Source organism: Strix aluco, chromosome 4 (assembly GCF_031877795.1).
Source record: "Strix aluco isolate bStrAlu1 chromosome 4, bStrAlu1.hap1, whole genome shotgun sequence".
Taxonomy (NCBI): Eukaryota; Metazoa; Chordata; class Aves; order Strigiformes; family Strigidae; genus Strix; species Strix aluco.
The window spans coordinates 7,996,286-8,014,813 of record NC_133934.1 but is presented as its reverse complement, the minus strand read 5'-3'; the positions used below and the strand labels follow the sequence as shown (position 1 = coordinate 8,014,813).

Sequence of the window (18,528 nt, the reverse complement as noted above, 5' to 3'; positions counted from 1 at the left end):
TAATTGCCTACTAGCATCTATACAAAATTGAAAATATGCTAGTATGCCTCAAGCTATCAGTGGCTTGTTGCCATGAGTATGTACCAATGACAGTTTTAATAAGATTGACTATGTATCTATACATATTACATGCGTAAGAGCTTCATATTAAAAAAGGCTTCGCTGATGCACTTCAGCATTCAGTAGTACAGTAAGCATTCATTTAAAGTACTTGTAGATGAAATACAATAAACACTTACTTAGACCACTCTAAAACAACAACTTCAAAAAAGCTGTCTTAAGCTTTCAATGACTATTCACATTTGAACTACACACCCTCAACTTGCAACATAAACTTCAATATAATTTAGGTCTATAAAACTGAAATAGAAATGCAATAATGAACAGTTACAAACAAAAAGGTCAAATCAGTCTTCTATATTAATTTGTTAAAGTTTCCTCTGTGATGGATACACAGCAAATCCAGGGATCATCTAGATGCCATGATCATCATTGCACAACTTGGGAACAAGGCAGACACAAGGGGCTACAAGGTAGAAAACAGAACCATCTGGGGAAGAAGAAAGAGGTATGCATACTTCTGAAGTGCAGAAACAGTGAAAAAGACATCAGTTGGCAGGAGCAGGAAGGCTGGAACACACCACAGTAACATTGCCTACATGAAAACATGCAGAAAGAAAAAAAAGTGGGACACTGCAGTAAGTTTTGATGGCAGTAACATGAATTGAGTCCGCCACCCAGTTTGTCTGCCCCTGTACAAGATGAGGAATAAAAGGCTGCTGGTTACAACAGTGCCTTCAAAGTCAATGCAGAGGATGTATAAACTACATTGAGAGCAAAGGGAAACACAAATTATTAAGAAAACAATGGCATAGGTGGTGACAATAGAGCAACATCACAGTTACTGAAGATCGGTTAAAATGAGGCACAAATTAACAGTAAGAGGCCTCCTTACTCTCTGTTCATGAAATAACGTTGCCTGAAGTTCATTAAGCTACTATTAAGTGTTATAATGCTACACACATTAACAGGATTACAGAGAAAATAAACAAGGGTAATTGACAGAATGTCCTACTCAAAAGCCAGCTGCAGAGCTAGTTGTTAGAAAAAAAGCAAAGACAGACAGCCAAACCACAGATTCATCAACAGAAGAGCCAGAAAAGTTTTTGTCTACAAAATAAACACAGTAACCCATGGTGTACAATCGAGCTTTCACATGCAAGCAGCTTCCATGACCTGTGTATAGGAGAGACCTTTTAATTTTACCTGGTTATTTTTAAAGGACCCCAGTAACTTACATTGATTATCTGTGAGAACATTATTGCCTTTATCTAAAATTAGAAGATATTGGTACTTCTGGTAATTGGTTCTAGCAATTAAATCATGTTCTAACCATGTGTCTGATTTCAAACTTCTCATTTTTCTCACTTCTGATTCTGTTTACTGTTTCTTCCCTAAGCCTTTCTGCACTAGATTATGAAGTTCCTTGGTATATGAAGTTCAACAAAGCCAAGTGCAAGGTCCTGCGTGTAGGCTGAGGCAATCCCAAGCACAAATACAGGCTGGGTAAAGAATGGATTGAGAGCAGCCCCAGGAAGAACTTAGGGGTGTTGGTTAACAAGAAGCTCAACATCACTCTGCAATGTGCGCTTGCATCCCAGAAAGCCAACCATATCCTGGGCTGCATCGAGAAGTGTGGCCAGCAGGGCAAGGGAGGGGATTCTCCCCCTCTACTCTGCTCTCATGAGACTCCACCTGCAGTGCTGTGTCCAGCTCTGGAGTGCCCAGTGTAAGAAGGACATGGACCTGTTGGAGTGAGTCCAGAGGAAGCCACAAAGATGATCAGGGGGCTGGAGCACCTCCCCTGTGAGGACAGGCTGAGAGAGTTGGGGTTGTTCAGCCTGGAGAAAAGAAGGCTCTGGGGAGACCTTATAATGGCCTTCCAGTACTTAAAGGGGGCTACAGGAAAGATGGGGAGGGACTCTTGATCAGGGGTGTAGGGATAAGACGAGGGGTAACGGTTTTAAACTGAAAGAGGGTAAATTTAGATTAGATATAAGGAAGAAATTATTTATTGTGAGGGTGGTGAGACACTGGCACAGGTTGCCCAGAGAGGTTGTGGCTGCCCCCTCCCTGGCAGTGTTCAAGGCCAGGTTGGACGGGGTTTTGAGCAACCTGGTCTAGTGGAAGGTGTCCCTGCCCATGGCAGGGGAGTGGGAACTAGATGATCTTTAAGGTCCCTTGAACCCAAACGATTCCATGATTCCATGATATGACTTCTACTCTCATACCTAGCAAAAGCACCCACCCCAGCGATTTTCCAGTTATCTTCTCTCTGCAGTTTTTCCAACAGCTTTCCTATGGTGTGGTCACTGAAACTATAGATCTGGCATTGACTGTTCAAGCCAGATAGGAGATGTTTTGTCTGCCTACTTTTGCTCATGCACATAAGCCGTTTTGTTAGAGCCTCACAGTTGCAGCTAGCACTTAGTATGGTTATTAGCAAGCTGTTTTTCCAATGCATCCTCTACTCCTGCCTCAGCAATTTTTGTAGCTCAGCAAATGGCTGCACCTTATCCAGCAGCACATTATACCACACTAAGTACAGTAATAAATGACTATGCTAGAGTAGTGCGACAAAGCCTCTAAAGCTTAGGATGCATCATTGGGCAGAAAAAAAAAAGCTTCTAGTCTGAGCTCTACCATGGCCATTTTCTATCATAGCCTCTTCTACTAGAGGAAAGGCAACTAAATCCTTTGACAGTTGAGTATGAGCCCTGCAGCTTTTGTCCACGCAGGATCAGTCTGTATTATCAGCTATACACATTCTGCAACAAAAAGTTAACTCCTTTCATTTAGTACAGTAATAAGAGAAAGCATTATACTCTGAAGGAATGTCTGGCAGGAAGAATGTGCAGTAAGAAAAATCTCAGTGGCATAAATGAATCCAAACCTCTTCTATATCTAGGCAATCTCCACGTGATAACACCATTCTCCCTTTAGGTAAAATTTCAATTCCAGAATCTTTCTTCAATCCCTAGCCTTCCAAACTAAGTATTTTGTAATAAATTAGCTCTGTTATGATACACTATAGGTAACCCATTTTGTCTAGAAGGACTGACAAGAAAATAGACATTCAACATCACAGCACACTTCATGCTGTTGGCTTTTGAAGTGTCAAATGATTTGTAATGAGAAAGTTTGTTATTCTGCATCGATCTTGACTGTTTCACATTTACATAACTCTAATTCCCAAAGATGCTCGAGACAAACTGCAGACATAAGGCTGTTCAGGAATTACAGCACTTTGAAATTCAGATGAACACACCCAGACATTCATTACACCAATCTGGTAAAAGCTGCCATGCCTACCCTAAGTACAGCCAAAACACATTTAAAGGAGTTTCTGAGTTGCTCATCTATAGCCTAGTACTTCAAGGTAACTCAAAACAGGCACAAGTTAACATCCTGGCACCTTTAAATAAGTCATGCCAGTTCAGGAGCTCTTCCATATGTAGTTTTCTCAAACATCTCTAGTGTGGGAACACCAAGTCAGAGGAGAGGGACACAATAAATAGCTCCAGACAAAAGACACCTTTTGCCATTCAGCATGCATTTAGAAAGTCAGCTTGTCTATGTTCTGCATGACAGAGAAGGAAATAATACAGTCAAGCATTATGCTGAATATTATTTACCTATTAAAAATTTAAGTGTTATGAAAATAAACTTGTTTTGATGACTTAATTTAATACATATTTGTATGCTTGCCTACAAGCCATTCTTGGACTACATGTCTTAACAAGAAAGATTTCTAAGGGTACAGTGGTATGATTGTTAAGAGAAGTACTTATTCAGCTTTCACCTTTAACATCATATGCCTTCCCTCACTCAAGTTTTTCTAAACATTCATATGAATTTCTTACTGAAGCAATCACATATTACTGACATCCATCCTGTTCAAGTATGAAAAGTTTACTCATCCAAACTGTATTATGTTGTTTATCTGTTATGACTATTTTAGATTTAAGTTTCACTCTAGATTTAAGTTTTCACTCCTCATTCCCCCAACCATGCAAATTAAATCGAAATACCCATTTCAGGCCTTTGGGGAGAAGACGGATAGAACACAGCTCTATCAAAGCACATGCTTATTTTTTCCATGCATATATATGGTAACACTATCAGTCTGCTATGGTGATAGTCTATTAATTCATGAAGTAGAAAGCAGCTCTAGCAGTGCTAAAAGACTCAGTGGAGCACAGATCAGTCTCCAGAAACACAGAAGTGATATCCTACCTGCACTCTCCTCCTGATGTGCAGATATGCCTGCAGTTGTGGACATTCACTGACCACAGAACGCCTTTATCCTGCACATCCCTCAGAGCAAGAATACCAGCTACACAGGCATAAGAAACTTTCAGTCCAGTGGGACAGGCAAAGACAATCAGCTTCTTAAATAGGAAGCTTTCCTTAAAATCCAGGCAGCTATGGATTCAACACTATCTGCTCTCCTCTGTCAGTAACAAGGAGGTAAGCTTTAGCAAGACCTAAACAAACCTAAGCTTATCACATTTTGATCACAACAGTGTTCTCAGAGAGCATTTTTCATTCACTTTTTGAGTTAAGACCTAATACCATTCCTGTTTGTGATGCTCAAATGTGCTGGTCATATTCAACTTTTTTTTTTTTTAAAGAGAGAGAGTGTCATTGGTAGGAGCAGGATTCAGGGAAAGGCTGACCTCAAAAATGGCAGCTTCAGTGAGATTTTGCCCTATAACATAGAGAAAGAAACCATTCAGCAGTTCTCTACCAAGGTCTCAGGTGAAGGATCCATTTCACAGTGTTGAGGAACACTGATAAAGCAAGAAAAGAACTTTTAACTTTGGGGTTGAAAAAAGGAACAACAATATAAACTAGAACAAAGAAGAGTTCAGATGCTTGGTTAAAACCCATACAGTTTGACTTGAAGTCAAGCTTCTCTTATTCCAAAGGACGTAAAAATGCTGTTAGGGAAAATCATGAAATAAGAGAACGGAACACACCTGAATTTGTTGCAGGTATCTTTCCAAATACTCAGGCTAATCCATCCAAAATGGCTTCCAAATTGTGAAAACTGAAGTTGCCTTTATGCAGTAGGAAAAAGGAAGAATTGGGCCCAACTGGAGAGAGGGGAAAACTGAGCATATTCATCTTTTTCAGTGACTACTATTCCTGGCATTTATACTACTCAAATTTTTTTTTAAAAATAGATTTACTGTACCAGTTTAAAAGATAATGTAATATTTTCAGAATGGCTTTGCAGTATTTGCCCTGTTTTGATATTCTCCAGGGAATAACCGTTACCACAGATTTAGCAGTCCTGCTCAAGAAGGAAAACACTGACAAAAACTGAAGATCTGAATTTCCACTTCAAGGAAACCTATCTTTTTAGGACTGCTGTCAATTGGTTTAATACTGCTTGAAGTGTCAAGAAGCCCTTCTAATACAGCTCAATGTTTACAATGATCATATGCCGAGACAAAACTTTTAAAGTCAATGGAATACTGAAGTTTTTTTTCCCCCAACTCTCAAAAGCAAAAAGCACACTGCAGTATTAATGCAAATGGCTAGTTAAGTATCTTTGAAGGATGATGTACCTACTTAATTACTGATCTAAGAACATTAATTTGCAAAACTTTGGCATGCGTAATCTATGATGCAAGGTCAAGTCAACTACTTTTAAGCTATTTAAGTTATTTCAACTCAAGCATTCTCTTATACCTGCAACCTTACAGTGCTACTGCCCAGCCTCCCCAGGGGTGTAGCAGTTCTTCTGTCCCTCAGTCCTTTATAGATTTCTAAATCACTTGCTCCCTGCTCTAACACACAGACACTTGGTTTAAATTTATTCTATTCTTCACAAAAAAACCCCATTGCCACTTACACAACTTCTGTACAGCATGAGCATTAAGGCAAGGACATACATTGTTTTACTAAAATAAACTATGCAAAGAAAGTAAGAGGGTTTACACCCTTTAAGAGAGACTGGCAGCTTCAGAATCTGGGTTTGTTTTCAACCATATAGGCAAAAGTCACTATGGCTATTACAAAATTAAGCAAAGAACATAAGGACACTTACATGTTTTTTCTTGCTAGAAAAAGGAAGGGCTAGAAAAAGCATGAAATTTAAGAAAAACAACCACCCCTAGGAACAGCAAACAAACCTCTACATACCTAACCTAATTATAAAACTTACCTACAAACAGCAACCAACTTCCTACTGAAATACCACATTTCCAAAACTAGATTTGCCTATCAACTGATGGCACAGAAATGTGACAGCATTTAATGCAGCAGAACATGGAACAGCAAAGTTTAACTTAACAGACAACCCTGCCAGCTAGCTGAATATATGAATCTGCAGATGAAAATAAACATTTTTCTATATTGGTGTTGCATTCCAAGGTCATAATAGAGTCAAAATAAGATCATTATTAAGTGTAACAAGCTGATACTGATGAGCTTCATTTATATGCAATAACAAAAACTTAACATCTAGCTTATATCTTCAACCCAAACTGTTTTTCACATCATTAAGAGAGCCAGAAGATATCAAGAAAAAGAGTCCACAATAGAATCCCCTCCCCCCCATATTTACTTTGGCACAAACATGACATTTGTGTCCTTGACTGTCAGCTCTTATTTTAATATTACTCACATTTTGGTTTACTTTCCCAAGCAGCATTACTTTTCTTTAAAGACATATCACACACATAACATGTTTGCAGTTTATTTCTTATACTGCCATATAACATCACGCTTTATATATGCCACATGCCAGCAGTTATTCCTAACTTGAGTTCCTAACTAATATTTAACATTCCCTATAATTTTTCACATCCAGCATTTCTTTCAATAGCTGTTTACTTCCTAGTTTACATCCACAACTTTTAATTGCTTATCTTCCATGACAAGGATTCAAGAAGATAACTCCTATGAAGGTAGCTAATTTAGAAAGCAGACTAGAATTTGTCACAGCCCATCAATAATTGTTAGAATTGGACACTATGGTGCATAGTCAATCTGAGCAAACTGTATGCTGTGTATTATTGGTAAACAGATGAATGATTTAATGCTTTTGGTCACTGAAACAGAATGCTTTCTAAACTGTTTCAACCGATGAAGTACTTCAGCAGCTCTGCAGGTCTCTTAGCGTTCAGAAGCCACGCGAGGAACTTCAAACAAGCAGGTTGAGACTTGCTCTCAAGACTGGTCTAACAGCTACTGAAAGATGCTTAATCTAGGATCCACAAGCTACAGCTGAAATGGAAAGAGCCATTTCCTCCAGCCTTTTCAAATAGTGGCAAAGGGCGCTTTTAGCCATTTGGCCTGCAATCGTAGAAACAATCACAGAATGGTTCAGATTTGGACCTCTGGAGGTTGTGTAGCCCCCTTGCTCAAAGCAGGGTCATCTACAACAGGCTACTTAGGACCTTGCCCAGTACAATCTGGGTTTGAACATTTCAAATTACAGGGAGATTCCACTCCCCAGTGTGTCTGCTGGGGAGCCCAGAACTAGACACAGCACTCCAGATGGGTCTAACCAGTGTTAAGCAGAGAGGCTGGATCCCCACCCTTCCCCTGCTGCTCATGCTCATCCCAGTGCAACGCAGAGAGCTGTTGAGTCTTCTTTGCCACAAGAGCACGTTGCTGGGTCATGCTCAACTTGTCTACCAGCCTCACCTCTGGCTGGTGGACAAGTTGGGCAAAACCCCCTTTTTTTCAGGTTCTTACTTAGGGTATAGTGCCTACCCAATGGTAACACTATTGTCTTGGTACAGAAAAAAAAAAATACTAGGTAATAGACATTACAGAGTTCACTATACAGCAGTGTGCTTCTGAACCCTGCAGTGGTGGAAACATTTATCAAAATTAGAGTTGAGACTACAGTAAACAAAGATTACCTTGGATGAGAAGAATACCATGCTATATTGTAATCTCTACAGTAATGTTACATTAGTTACATTACTAGAGAACATTTCAACACTCGTATCTTCCAGTAAGAAAGGAACAAAAAGAAACAGACAAGTTGCTGTCTTAAACCAGCAAACCCACAAATTCTGTATAATGATCAAGTCTCAGTATCTTACCATTTTAAAAGCCCTTCACAATGCATAAGACCATAGAGTAAGAAAGAGTACAATGTTAAGAGGCTGAGGGAAGACTATCCTCAATTAGCCAAAATGTGAACTTTAATGTCAAGTAAAAAGCATAATTTTAGCAAACTAGAAGAAATATGGCCTCAGCACATTCAACATGTGCAACTGTTCTGTGTTATTCAAGTTACTTTGATGTTATGCAAATAAAAATATTTAGGCTTGAAGGCAGAAGTTCAATAAGCTTATTTAAAACTTTTTTTTTTTAAAAAAAACACAAGAGTTCCTATTCAGCAAACAGAATGAAAAGCTTTAAAGCTTCACAATTGCAACACTTTGTACCACACAGTCTTGCAGTGTATCATGACGGACTTCCATGCTCATGTCTAAACGAAAGCTTGAGCATTACTTAATCAGGCATAATAGAACTTGCTATAAAACTGAAAACATTTCCACGGTGCTTTTTCAGCAGACCTAGTAGGTACAGTAACATGATGATTCAGCAGGAGATGAGCTCCTGCTCAAAACAGAGGAAAATATCTACCAAAAGTGGAAGAGCTGCTGACCATTCAGCTGCAGTTATCCCAGAATAATTGGGTTTTTTTTAGTGAGGCATAGCAGCCTCTTCAGTGAATTTCTCCAGGACTATTTCCTATTAATAGTTTGTAACCTGCCTACCCTCTCCCTTCCATTCAACCTCTACTTGCCATTTCCTTTTTGGTATTTATCAAATTCACTGCTGGTTGAACAGGGTCAGACTGGTAAAGCAGCCAAGGAGTAACAGAGACACGTGACAGATATGCTCATTGTACAAGACAAAGAAGAGATGCATATGCTGTAGTCTGACACCAGTATCAAAAATCTCTTCCCCTCAACTAGCTCCCAGAGATGCGTTCAGCTATGTCACCTAAGACAGGCAAAGTACCTAAATCATATAATACAACTAAACTCTCAGCATTTTATAGGAGAAAGATTTTAACCAGAAGGGTTGCATACCTTCTGGAATCGGAAACCTCAAAAGAACTTCAGATTCAAGAATCACTGAGGATCAAATAGCAAAAGCTACCTAAATTTAGAAAAACATGATTTCTCTAAATAAACAGCAAGTCCTTAAAGAATCAGTTTTAATGTCCTTGTGGCTGTCAGAAGACCACAGTGTGGATTCACTGCTTTGCATAAAGAAGGTGCACAAGCTCCAAACACTTCAGAAACAAAACCAACTAGGTAACCAGTGAAAAGGAAAGCGACAACCACAGAATGGTAAAGGGCAAAGTAAGCAAAACAGCAAGAAGTTTCTATGGACCATGCAAGATATACTGGCTACTAGAAAACCCAAATTGTATTAAGATTTATTTTCAAAAGTATAAGCCAGCGTTCCTCTTGATGCATTAAATAGTAGGATGATACAATACAATAAAACAGTTGCTCCTGCAATCAGCATATGCTGCTCTGCTCAGTCTGGTCACCTACACATATCATCTAAGTGTGGCTAGACAGATGGGAAGCTCCACCAACTGCTTCATCAGCAGCCTAAAAAGGCCTCTAACAAGCAATTCCATATGACATTCGAGAATTATTTTAAGTTTTAATAGGGCAAGGTGTTTATCTAAAAGCATTTGATTTGTGACTAAAAGATATGCCTTCAGTTTTGACTTAATACATTAAAATGCAATTTATGTTAAGGAGAACAGACCTAAAAAGATTAACAGATAAACATTAGTAATAAAGGCACATTAATACACAAAAATAGCTGCTACAGGACTAAAGCAGCTTGTTCTCATTTGCCAACCTCCTCTTCACTACCATTTTGTTAGTAACTAGTGCACATTGCTACCAACCTCAATACCACTTTGTCTCGCTAATTTTACAGCTGTATTGTAGTAGCCACAGCGTAAAAGATGTTCCACCATCATACGATCCATACGTTTCTTCTTCCACATGTTTGCAGCAGCTGGCTGGTCACTACTATGTTCTTTCAGATGTTCAATCCTACGTTTGCAGAGTTTTGCACTTTCATCTTCAGCCTGGATTGATTCAACTGCCTAAGAAGTAAAAGTTAACAGGAATAATTAAGAGCTATACATTTTCAATTTGCTTTTAAAGCAAAATACAGTAAGAATTGTTTGTAAACATTCTTTACATATTATACAATTACTCCCAATATCCCTTCTTTAATTTAGAAAGACATTTCCTATGGCAGTGTGTAAGTTTGCATGACTGGTCCAGTTCTGAGATATTCTCATATATAAGTTTTGACTTCCTTGATATTATGAGTATTTGCATTTTTCTGCAGTTAGTTCAAAACCAGAAACATCAGTATCACGTACAGCAGCAACTGCTGTAATAGTCTACAAAGAATTTTGTGAAGCTTTGCAGTCACGTGGTCCAAACAGTTGAAAAAATCATGAATTTCCACCTCTAACCTATTCATGGCTTCTTCCTCAAGCAGCTGTCCTACTGAATTAGCTCTACTGAGAAGTGACGTAGAGTAAACCCACATTACTTCTAATACACTGGAGTCATTTTAATCAGTCATGCAATAATAAAAATTATATAAACATTTGGCCTCTTGGCACCTTTAATTCAAGGATCTTAGAGTAGTTTTCCGAAAACTATCAGTTTTGTTAAACTAGTATTGTTTTACTTACCTCTGCTACTCTAGAAACATGGATCTACTGTTAGGAACCTTACTTAGGAAAATAAATTTGTCCAGAGGAAGCAGAACGACTTTTTTAAACCAACATACTGACAAGCCCAGTGCAAAACACACACCCCAAAATATCTCCAAGAACATTTTGAAGTCAAAAACCAAACACTCAGGTCATACTTACTTTCCTTCCACCTTAAAGTTATATGGCTGACAATTGGGCTGCAGGTTTTACCAGGCAACTTTATTACAGACATACCATAATTCAAAGCTAGCAGACTCAGCATACAGCACGTGACAATTGTGGGTCAGGCCAGGCTACAGAACACAAGAAAGCTTGCAGTACTTTTATGTGCTTGCTAAGGTAAAAGCAAACTAGAAGACCGTGGAGGCTTAGCACCTTCCCCATCTGTGATATATCACTAGTGATGCAATTTCGGGTTGGGCTGCCTTATTTGTGGTGACTTTAAACTTGCTGGTATGTTTCTGAATAACTGCACAGCTACGGCAACAGGAAAGTCCATGCAGGCTTGCCAACTAAGCACAGACCAAATAACCTGGCTGGCTTTTGGCAGCCCACTTTGCATTCCATGCTGGCACAGCTACCTTCCCAGTACTCAACCTATTCAGGCTACAGTATCGTCCTTGGATAATACTCTGGATAATTTCCAGCTTTGGAAACACAGGTTGGTTCTAATTGCTTTTACCACGCATGCTCATTTACAGACTTCTTCTGGAAGAATCAATATTTGAAAAGCAGTGAAATAAATGCAAACTTGCGCAAGAAAAGCCTACCAAGCATTTGTCCCAATTAAGCCTGACTCTGATCTGGCCCTTGATACCAAATTCAAGTATTTAAAACCCTAGTCACTACACAAGATAGTCTTTTACTAAATTTCATGTAAACATCTATAGTCTGTGTTATTTTTATTACTGAAGTCTGAGTTACTTAATTACTGAATTTAGCTTTATTGTGTAACATATGGCTTGGATATCAGTATTTTGTTTAAGTTACAAACTGAGTCTCTTATTCAGGAAGCAAACACTAACTCAAGCCAAAACTCCCTTTCACTTGTTAGATGTCTGCGGTATTATCAGACATGAAGGCAACTTTGAGAATTATTCTGAACACAACTAGGAGAATTTAAGGCAGCCAGGCACAAAGGTTGAGCCCCTTCTCATTCCAAAGGGCTCTCCTTATATGGTTTTGTATCTGCACTAATACATCTCTTGCTGGTTTTTTGATCCTTCTAGTGCATTCTGAAAAGCTACAGATCCTTTCAAAACACTCTGAAGCAAGTCTATCTGGACTTGCCCTGCTGGACATAAATAGAACTTGAGGGAACAAGCATATTAAACAGGATACAAAAGGGAAAACACAAAGGCCTAGGTTTCCCCAGGATCATTTTCAGAACCCAAGAAACCTGCTGTGTTGAAAAGCTCTTTTTTTAAAGATCGAGTAAGGTGTTAAATAAAGGAACCATCTAATTCTATTAGGGCCATCTCAGCAGTTCATCAGATCCTTGTCTAAACACAGGAGGAAACAGATCCCACATGGGTCCAAAGGCCCTAAAGAAAACAATCATTTTGCTCGGGGCAGAGATTATGGAGAAGACAGTTGGAGTTGAGGGTTTGGAGCAGAAACAAGACCTTTGTATTTCAGAACTTTTACTGTTAAACAGATTTTTTGCCGTTTGTTCTTTCTGGGTGACTGTAAGATTCCCCACAGTCTTTCAGGCAGTCAAAAACAAATGAGCAATTACACTAAAATGGAGCCTTGCACCCAAAACATTCAGCAATGTCTTCAGACACACCCCCGCAGTCAGCAAAGATTTAACAAGTAAATAACTTACTCCTCCACATCATTACTACACACCTACAAGTAAAATCTAACACCTCTTTCAGAAATAGCAGTAATTTCGTTCTGTAAGTAACAGAGAAGTGAAGAAAACATATCCTTCAAGACCTCTAAATCTCACAAACCGAAGATGAAAACAGCAATTAGATTTATGAAGTCTTTTGCAGAACAGCTTTTCAACACCTAGCTAACCTGTTCAAGCAGAAAACCCCAAATCAACATACATGACAGTGTTATTTTCATGTTACGAACCTCCAAGGTATTTTGACGCTTCACTTAATATAGTCTCAAGATTTATATCTGTTGGTTATTTCATTTAAGTTTTAATGAAATGACTCTGCTACCATTTGTTTCATCTATTTATTTTTGGAGAAGTACTGTTCTAAAGCCAGGCGACAAAGCTATTTTCATTTTTCTGCAAGATTTGTTTCAAGTAAGTGTTCTGATGAGTCTCAGGATGAGTAATATTCCCATCCAAAATAAGGATGGCTTATACTAAATAGTTTATGTTTTTACCTCATTCTTTTTAGAAAGATGTGGTAAAGGCATGAAAGTTCAGCTGTATTTTATGCAAGCGTTCAAACTTAACACCTAGAAGCAGGTTATCTGGCTAAACATATTTTCAAATGATTTTAGTAATATGCCCCAGGAACCTTCCAAAATTCAAGTTTAGTGTTTGTAAAAAACATTCAAGTAACAATTGAGGACAACTTGCACGTTCTTCTGCAAAGAAGCCTCAACACTGCATAGAACTACCCCCGCCCCAGGTTTTAAAACATCTTTCAGACTCATCTTCCACCTGTTTTTGCTCAAGTGATCAATTAATGCAACTGCACAAATATTTCCATTAGACAAGCAGGAATTGATACAAATCAAGTCATTGTGCTACCATTTCTTTTCTGTGGGTAGAGAAATTCTCTTTCAGGACTATAAATACATATTAATTTTACCTCTCAACAGAGGTTTGTTATATTTAGTCATGGAACACCAAATCATGTTTCATAAGCCCAGTAACACAAGATACAGTAAGTTTGGTGTTTTGTTGCACATTCCAAGGCCTCTGTTTACAGTGCCAGCAATACTTAAAGTTTGAAAAGAAAATCCAAGCAAACAGCATTGGAGAAAACTACTTCTGTTAACTTTGTAGGACAAGGCAAAGTGGAACAGCACTCACCTTTCGTTTCAGAACACTGAGTTTTTCAACTACTCCATCCAGGAGACTAACAACTGAATCCACAGCAGGACAACTGCTCAGCGTCTTCTCCAGCTCTGCCACAACCATTGTAACGTGGCTAGTCTCTCGATCAATGTTCTTCTGTGCGGCTCGAAACCGTTTGTTCAGTGTTTCATATGGCACCTAAATGAGAAATACCAAGTCATTAGAATTTCTATATTAAAAAAGTCAGGTCTTCTAGAGTGTAGAGAGACTGATGATTTTTATCTGATGCAGTCAGAACACCACCCAGGTTGCAGGACACTAGAGGTCATTAATTGAACTTGAGTTATCATATCAAAGCCCTTATTTAAGCTCTCTCAGCAAGGAGCCAACGCTTCAAAGATTATGAGAAAACAGTTGACAGGAAATAAAGCTGACAGATTCTTTTCTGATACCAATTTCACTTATCCTGCTTTGACTGTAGCAAGCACTGATGGAAACAGTTCAGGAGAACAGAAAGCAAAGACAAATGTGTATCTAAAAAAGGAAAGCTACAAGTTAACTACCAGTAAGAAATCACCCTTCAGAACATGGCCTTTTAAGTTTACATTTCTTTCCTTCAGGAATTCATAAAAGAGAAAGTTACCTCTGAGAAAGCATGTATAATGCATATTGACTACTGAAAAATTTATATGCAGTACACCCATGGTTATTCAGGGTGCCTAATAGCTCTCCTACCTACTTCTGCCCATGAAGGACTACTTTTTAATATTAATTCCAGTAGGACTATAATGAATGCTAAGAGAAATACCATGTAGGTTTTCTTTTAGTGAAAAAAGACTACACTGTATGACTAAGTTTGTTAAATTCCTTTAAAGCTCCATTCCTTGGCTTAGAGACCAACCAGTCTTGGAGGTCTCCTGTCCTACTTATCCCATGCCTTTATGGGACAGCCATATCAAAACTGCTCCTGATGGCCATTAAGGACACATATATGGGAGTAACCTACACAGGGTCAAATTTTAGGGTACTGAATTATTTGGGGAAAGCTTACAGTAAATGTTAAGCTGTTCCCATCATGTTGCTTCCACTACTGTGACAGCATAAGCAATTTAGCCAGGAAGTTCTATCACTTCATGGAAACAGGAATTTTCGAACTAAAATCATTCCAGTGTTATACATTTAATTCATCCATGTCTTATCTTGAAAAAGTCCATGAGAAATTCTTTCAGGTAGTTATGATAATCTTGATTGCTTTTCCATTAATCAAAGGCATAATTTAGCTAGCAATCAGATTACACATATTAAAAGTAAAACAGGAAATGCAAATCAGTATTCTGTTTGGTACATACCACGTATATGTTTGATTACAAATTTTTCAAGTATATCACTTCTAATCAATTATATCAAGATTGCCTCCATCTTCTTCCTTCTAATCATTTGCATGCAAGAAAGTATCCCTAGGGTCCACTCTTCTTTTGAGAGAGTTTACTACATAACCATTGCAATTCACAATTTGAGATGCCCTGAGAAACAGTTTAGGTTCAGAGTAAGGAAGATGAGCCAAAGTACTTGCTTTCCAAGACTTCATATGACCTACAATAGGTTGTTCTTATTTGTAGAAGTGGTATAACACAAGGATATTCCTGATCAGATATGAAAGGGCTCCTCTTCCTCTCAGAAAGGCTGAATGATCTATTTAATGGTTTTTGGCATCTCAAACTAAGACAAACAAATGACAAAACAGGCCTCTACCACAGGAAGTATCAAGCTAAAACAATTATTTTCCTTATGCATCCTCCCCTAAAATCCCAGCACCCCCCCTTCCCAAAACTCAAACCACATAAAACATAATTAATATACTTCAACACCTACTTAATTGTCTATATAACCATCTTCTATTCCATCTTTAGCTCTTACTTCTCTTCTCCATGTTCACAAAAAAAGATAAAAGGTTTTAAAACCCCACAGACAGAATAGGTGTTTTGGAGGGCCATTATTCTGACATCTCATGCTTTTGAACATGGAAGCTTGTTTCCAACTCCAAGACTTGATGTCAGATAGCATTAAGACAACTTCTTCCCTTTTCTTTTTCCCCCCACTGCTTTTTTCTTACTATTCACTGAAAAACATGCTTCCTTCAGTTACTTGCCTTTACTGAATTTAATTTCTGCAAGTACTCTGCTAATCAGCTTTCCACACCACACTGAAAAGCTACATCAATCAAGACTTTGAGAGTCCACTACTGATTTGAGGTATCTGACTACAAAAAGTGGTTTTGTTAAATTTTGAGCAGACAGTTGAACTGGGCACACAGATCTAGTCAGTGTGGAAAAAAAAAAAAAAAAAAATCTAGCCTTAATCTCCCCTTTCCCTAGTTTCTTATCTGCACACAAGAGCAATAAAAGTTCCTGTTTCCCATGCTCTGCCCCTTTAGCGTGCAAGTTTCTGGCACAGTCTGCGTTCATATGACATTTAGAACAATTGGACTTTCAATTTCAGCTGGCATCATTATATATAATTTATAATGTGTCTAGGTGCAATAGGTTTTTGAATTTTTTTTTTTATCTTTAGGTTTTTTTTTCCTGTGTGGAAGAGGCTAGGAGTGAACTGTTTTACTATATACTCTGACAGTAAATAAAAATAAATACATTAGTGTACCATAACAAGGGAAGTGACTTTAAAGATACAATGAAATTATTTGCACAACTGAACTGCCAGTAAATACTCTTTACCAGAGTTTCTCATAATTTGCATGGGCACTTGTTTCTTACTATAGAGCCAGCAGTTTGTAGAGAATATCTGCAAACAGTATCTAGGCACAGCTCTTACACTTATTTTACAGGACTAGATTCTACAAATGCCAAAATTTAGAAATTGCAACCCCTACAATTCCCTACTGAAAAAGCATCTTATTTAGACTCCGCATCTTGATCCACTAGTTCTTTTGTTACTCTTATAGCTCCTATATTCCAAAAGACTCCATTTCCCAGCACAGGTTTGCTATTTACCACACAACTCTTCAAAAGTTACAGGCACTGGACCAGTAAGTTTATTTTTTTTCTCCAATAATGAAAGTAAATGGAAGGAGAACATAAAACAATGCTCTGGAAAATGCAATTCTAAAAATTCTTAATTATGATTCATTTATAACTATGGTACCTGAAAATTTAAAACAGTGAACACCAAACTTTTTGGACCAAGAGACAGCTGCAAAACTGACATATCATTAGCTGCCACAAGCCTATTAAAGACTTTCAATTTTTACTGCTAGTACCATTCTGTGACCAAACCTGGATTATACAGTTATTCTTCCAGAAGAGTGACCTTAAGGTAAAAAAGGATAACCAGCTACGAAACACTGAAAAAATTTGAAATAAAGCTGCAAGAATGACCAGAGCGTATTCTATAAAAGCGCAATACCAACTTGTCCTACTCATTAGAGCTTGAAAAACCACACCTCAGTTGGCTCATACCATGAGCATACAAGAGGATACAAAGGAGATGTAAAATATTAGTGGGCAGCACTAAATAGATCCTGCTTCTTTTGTTCATCTGCTTCCACAGCTGCAAACACATTATTCAACTTACTCATGTACTAAACCAGGTCAAACTTAAACCTAATGAAAAGTAATTTGACTTAAGTTAGAATGGCCTACACAAGGGATAAAATTACAGTAACACAAGTTTTTCCAAAGTCAAAATTTTGCTACTGTGATGTGAAGGAAAGTCTGCTTGGTTGGAGGCTTCTGCAAGTGTGGCACGACTGTTTCCAGGTGGTAAGTGCCAACAGAGAGGCAGACAACTGAATAACCTGATCCAAGTATTTTCTTCATTTCAGGAGTTACTTTGCTCTGGTTTTAGAAAGACAGATAACTCTGGTGTGCTCTCCTAGAATATGCACCAAAAACCTCTAGCTGTGGAGACAAGACTTAGGAGAGGACCCTTCTGGGTCTTAAAGCTTGAACTAGTGGAAGAGGAAGAAGGACTGCCAGGAGAGCTATACCTTGGTTGTTCACTCGAGTGAAGGTAGTAGAGAACAGCAGAGCTAAGAATGTCAGAGGCAGCTTTTAAGCTTATATTTAGGAACTCAACTGTGACGTGAACTATCTGGCCTTCAGCTCACAGTCTTCCTTCAGCCCATGAATGCAAATAAGGTACCAAGGGAAGACCGACTAGTTCTAAAATCATGACGTAAAACTGTTTAGACTGTGCAACTGTAGGTAATATTAACTTTAATAAACAACAAATATAACTTGAAATACTGTTAAAACTAGTGAATTTTAATACTATATTCCCATTAATATAAATTTTTCAATAAGCCATTCATTTACTAGGTGATATAATTTTCTTGATTTTTATGAATACATGGTAAAACTAGAAAAAAACCAGCAAGTATTAAATGCTTGCATGTATTGTACCCTGATGGTTAGCAAACTGTATACACTTCAAGTGTTTATTATCAGTCTAAAAAAACATAAATAATATCAAGTTAAACCAGTCAGTCCTGTACACAGCATCCCCCAGTGCATATCTACCTTTGTTTTTACATTAATTATCAACATTTTAATGAGATTAACTCTTCCCTTCTTAAGGTTTTCTAAATATATCTATGCACACATACACTTCGTAATCCATCCATAAATCGAATATATAGAAACAGACTGCCGTTAAGTACTCTCATCTCAGCCCATGCTTTTCTTTACAGGTTCAGAGAAAACTGGCTTTAAAA

The 18,528-nt window shown here is 38.1% G+C and overlaps 1 protein-coding gene across 5 annotated transcripts in view; it reads right to left on the bottom strand.

The window, feature by feature from the left end:
• The window catches only part of MAEA (macrophage erythroblast attacher, E3 ubiquitin ligase), a 55,086-nt gene that overhangs the window by 23,936 nt on the left and 12,622 nt on the right, over nt 1-18,528 (bottom strand). For all 5 annotated transcript variants that reach the window (XM_074821902.1, XM_074821901.1, XM_074821903.1 and 2 more), the window contains 2 exons: nt 13,815-13,997; nt 9,974-10,177 (listed from right to left, as the gene is read on the bottom strand). In XM_074821902.1, coding sequence (XP_074678003.1) covers nt 9,974-10,177; nt 13,815-13,997 — 387 coding nt within the window. The remainder of the gene's footprint in view (nt 1-9,973; nt 10,178-13,814; nt 13,998-18,528) is intronic.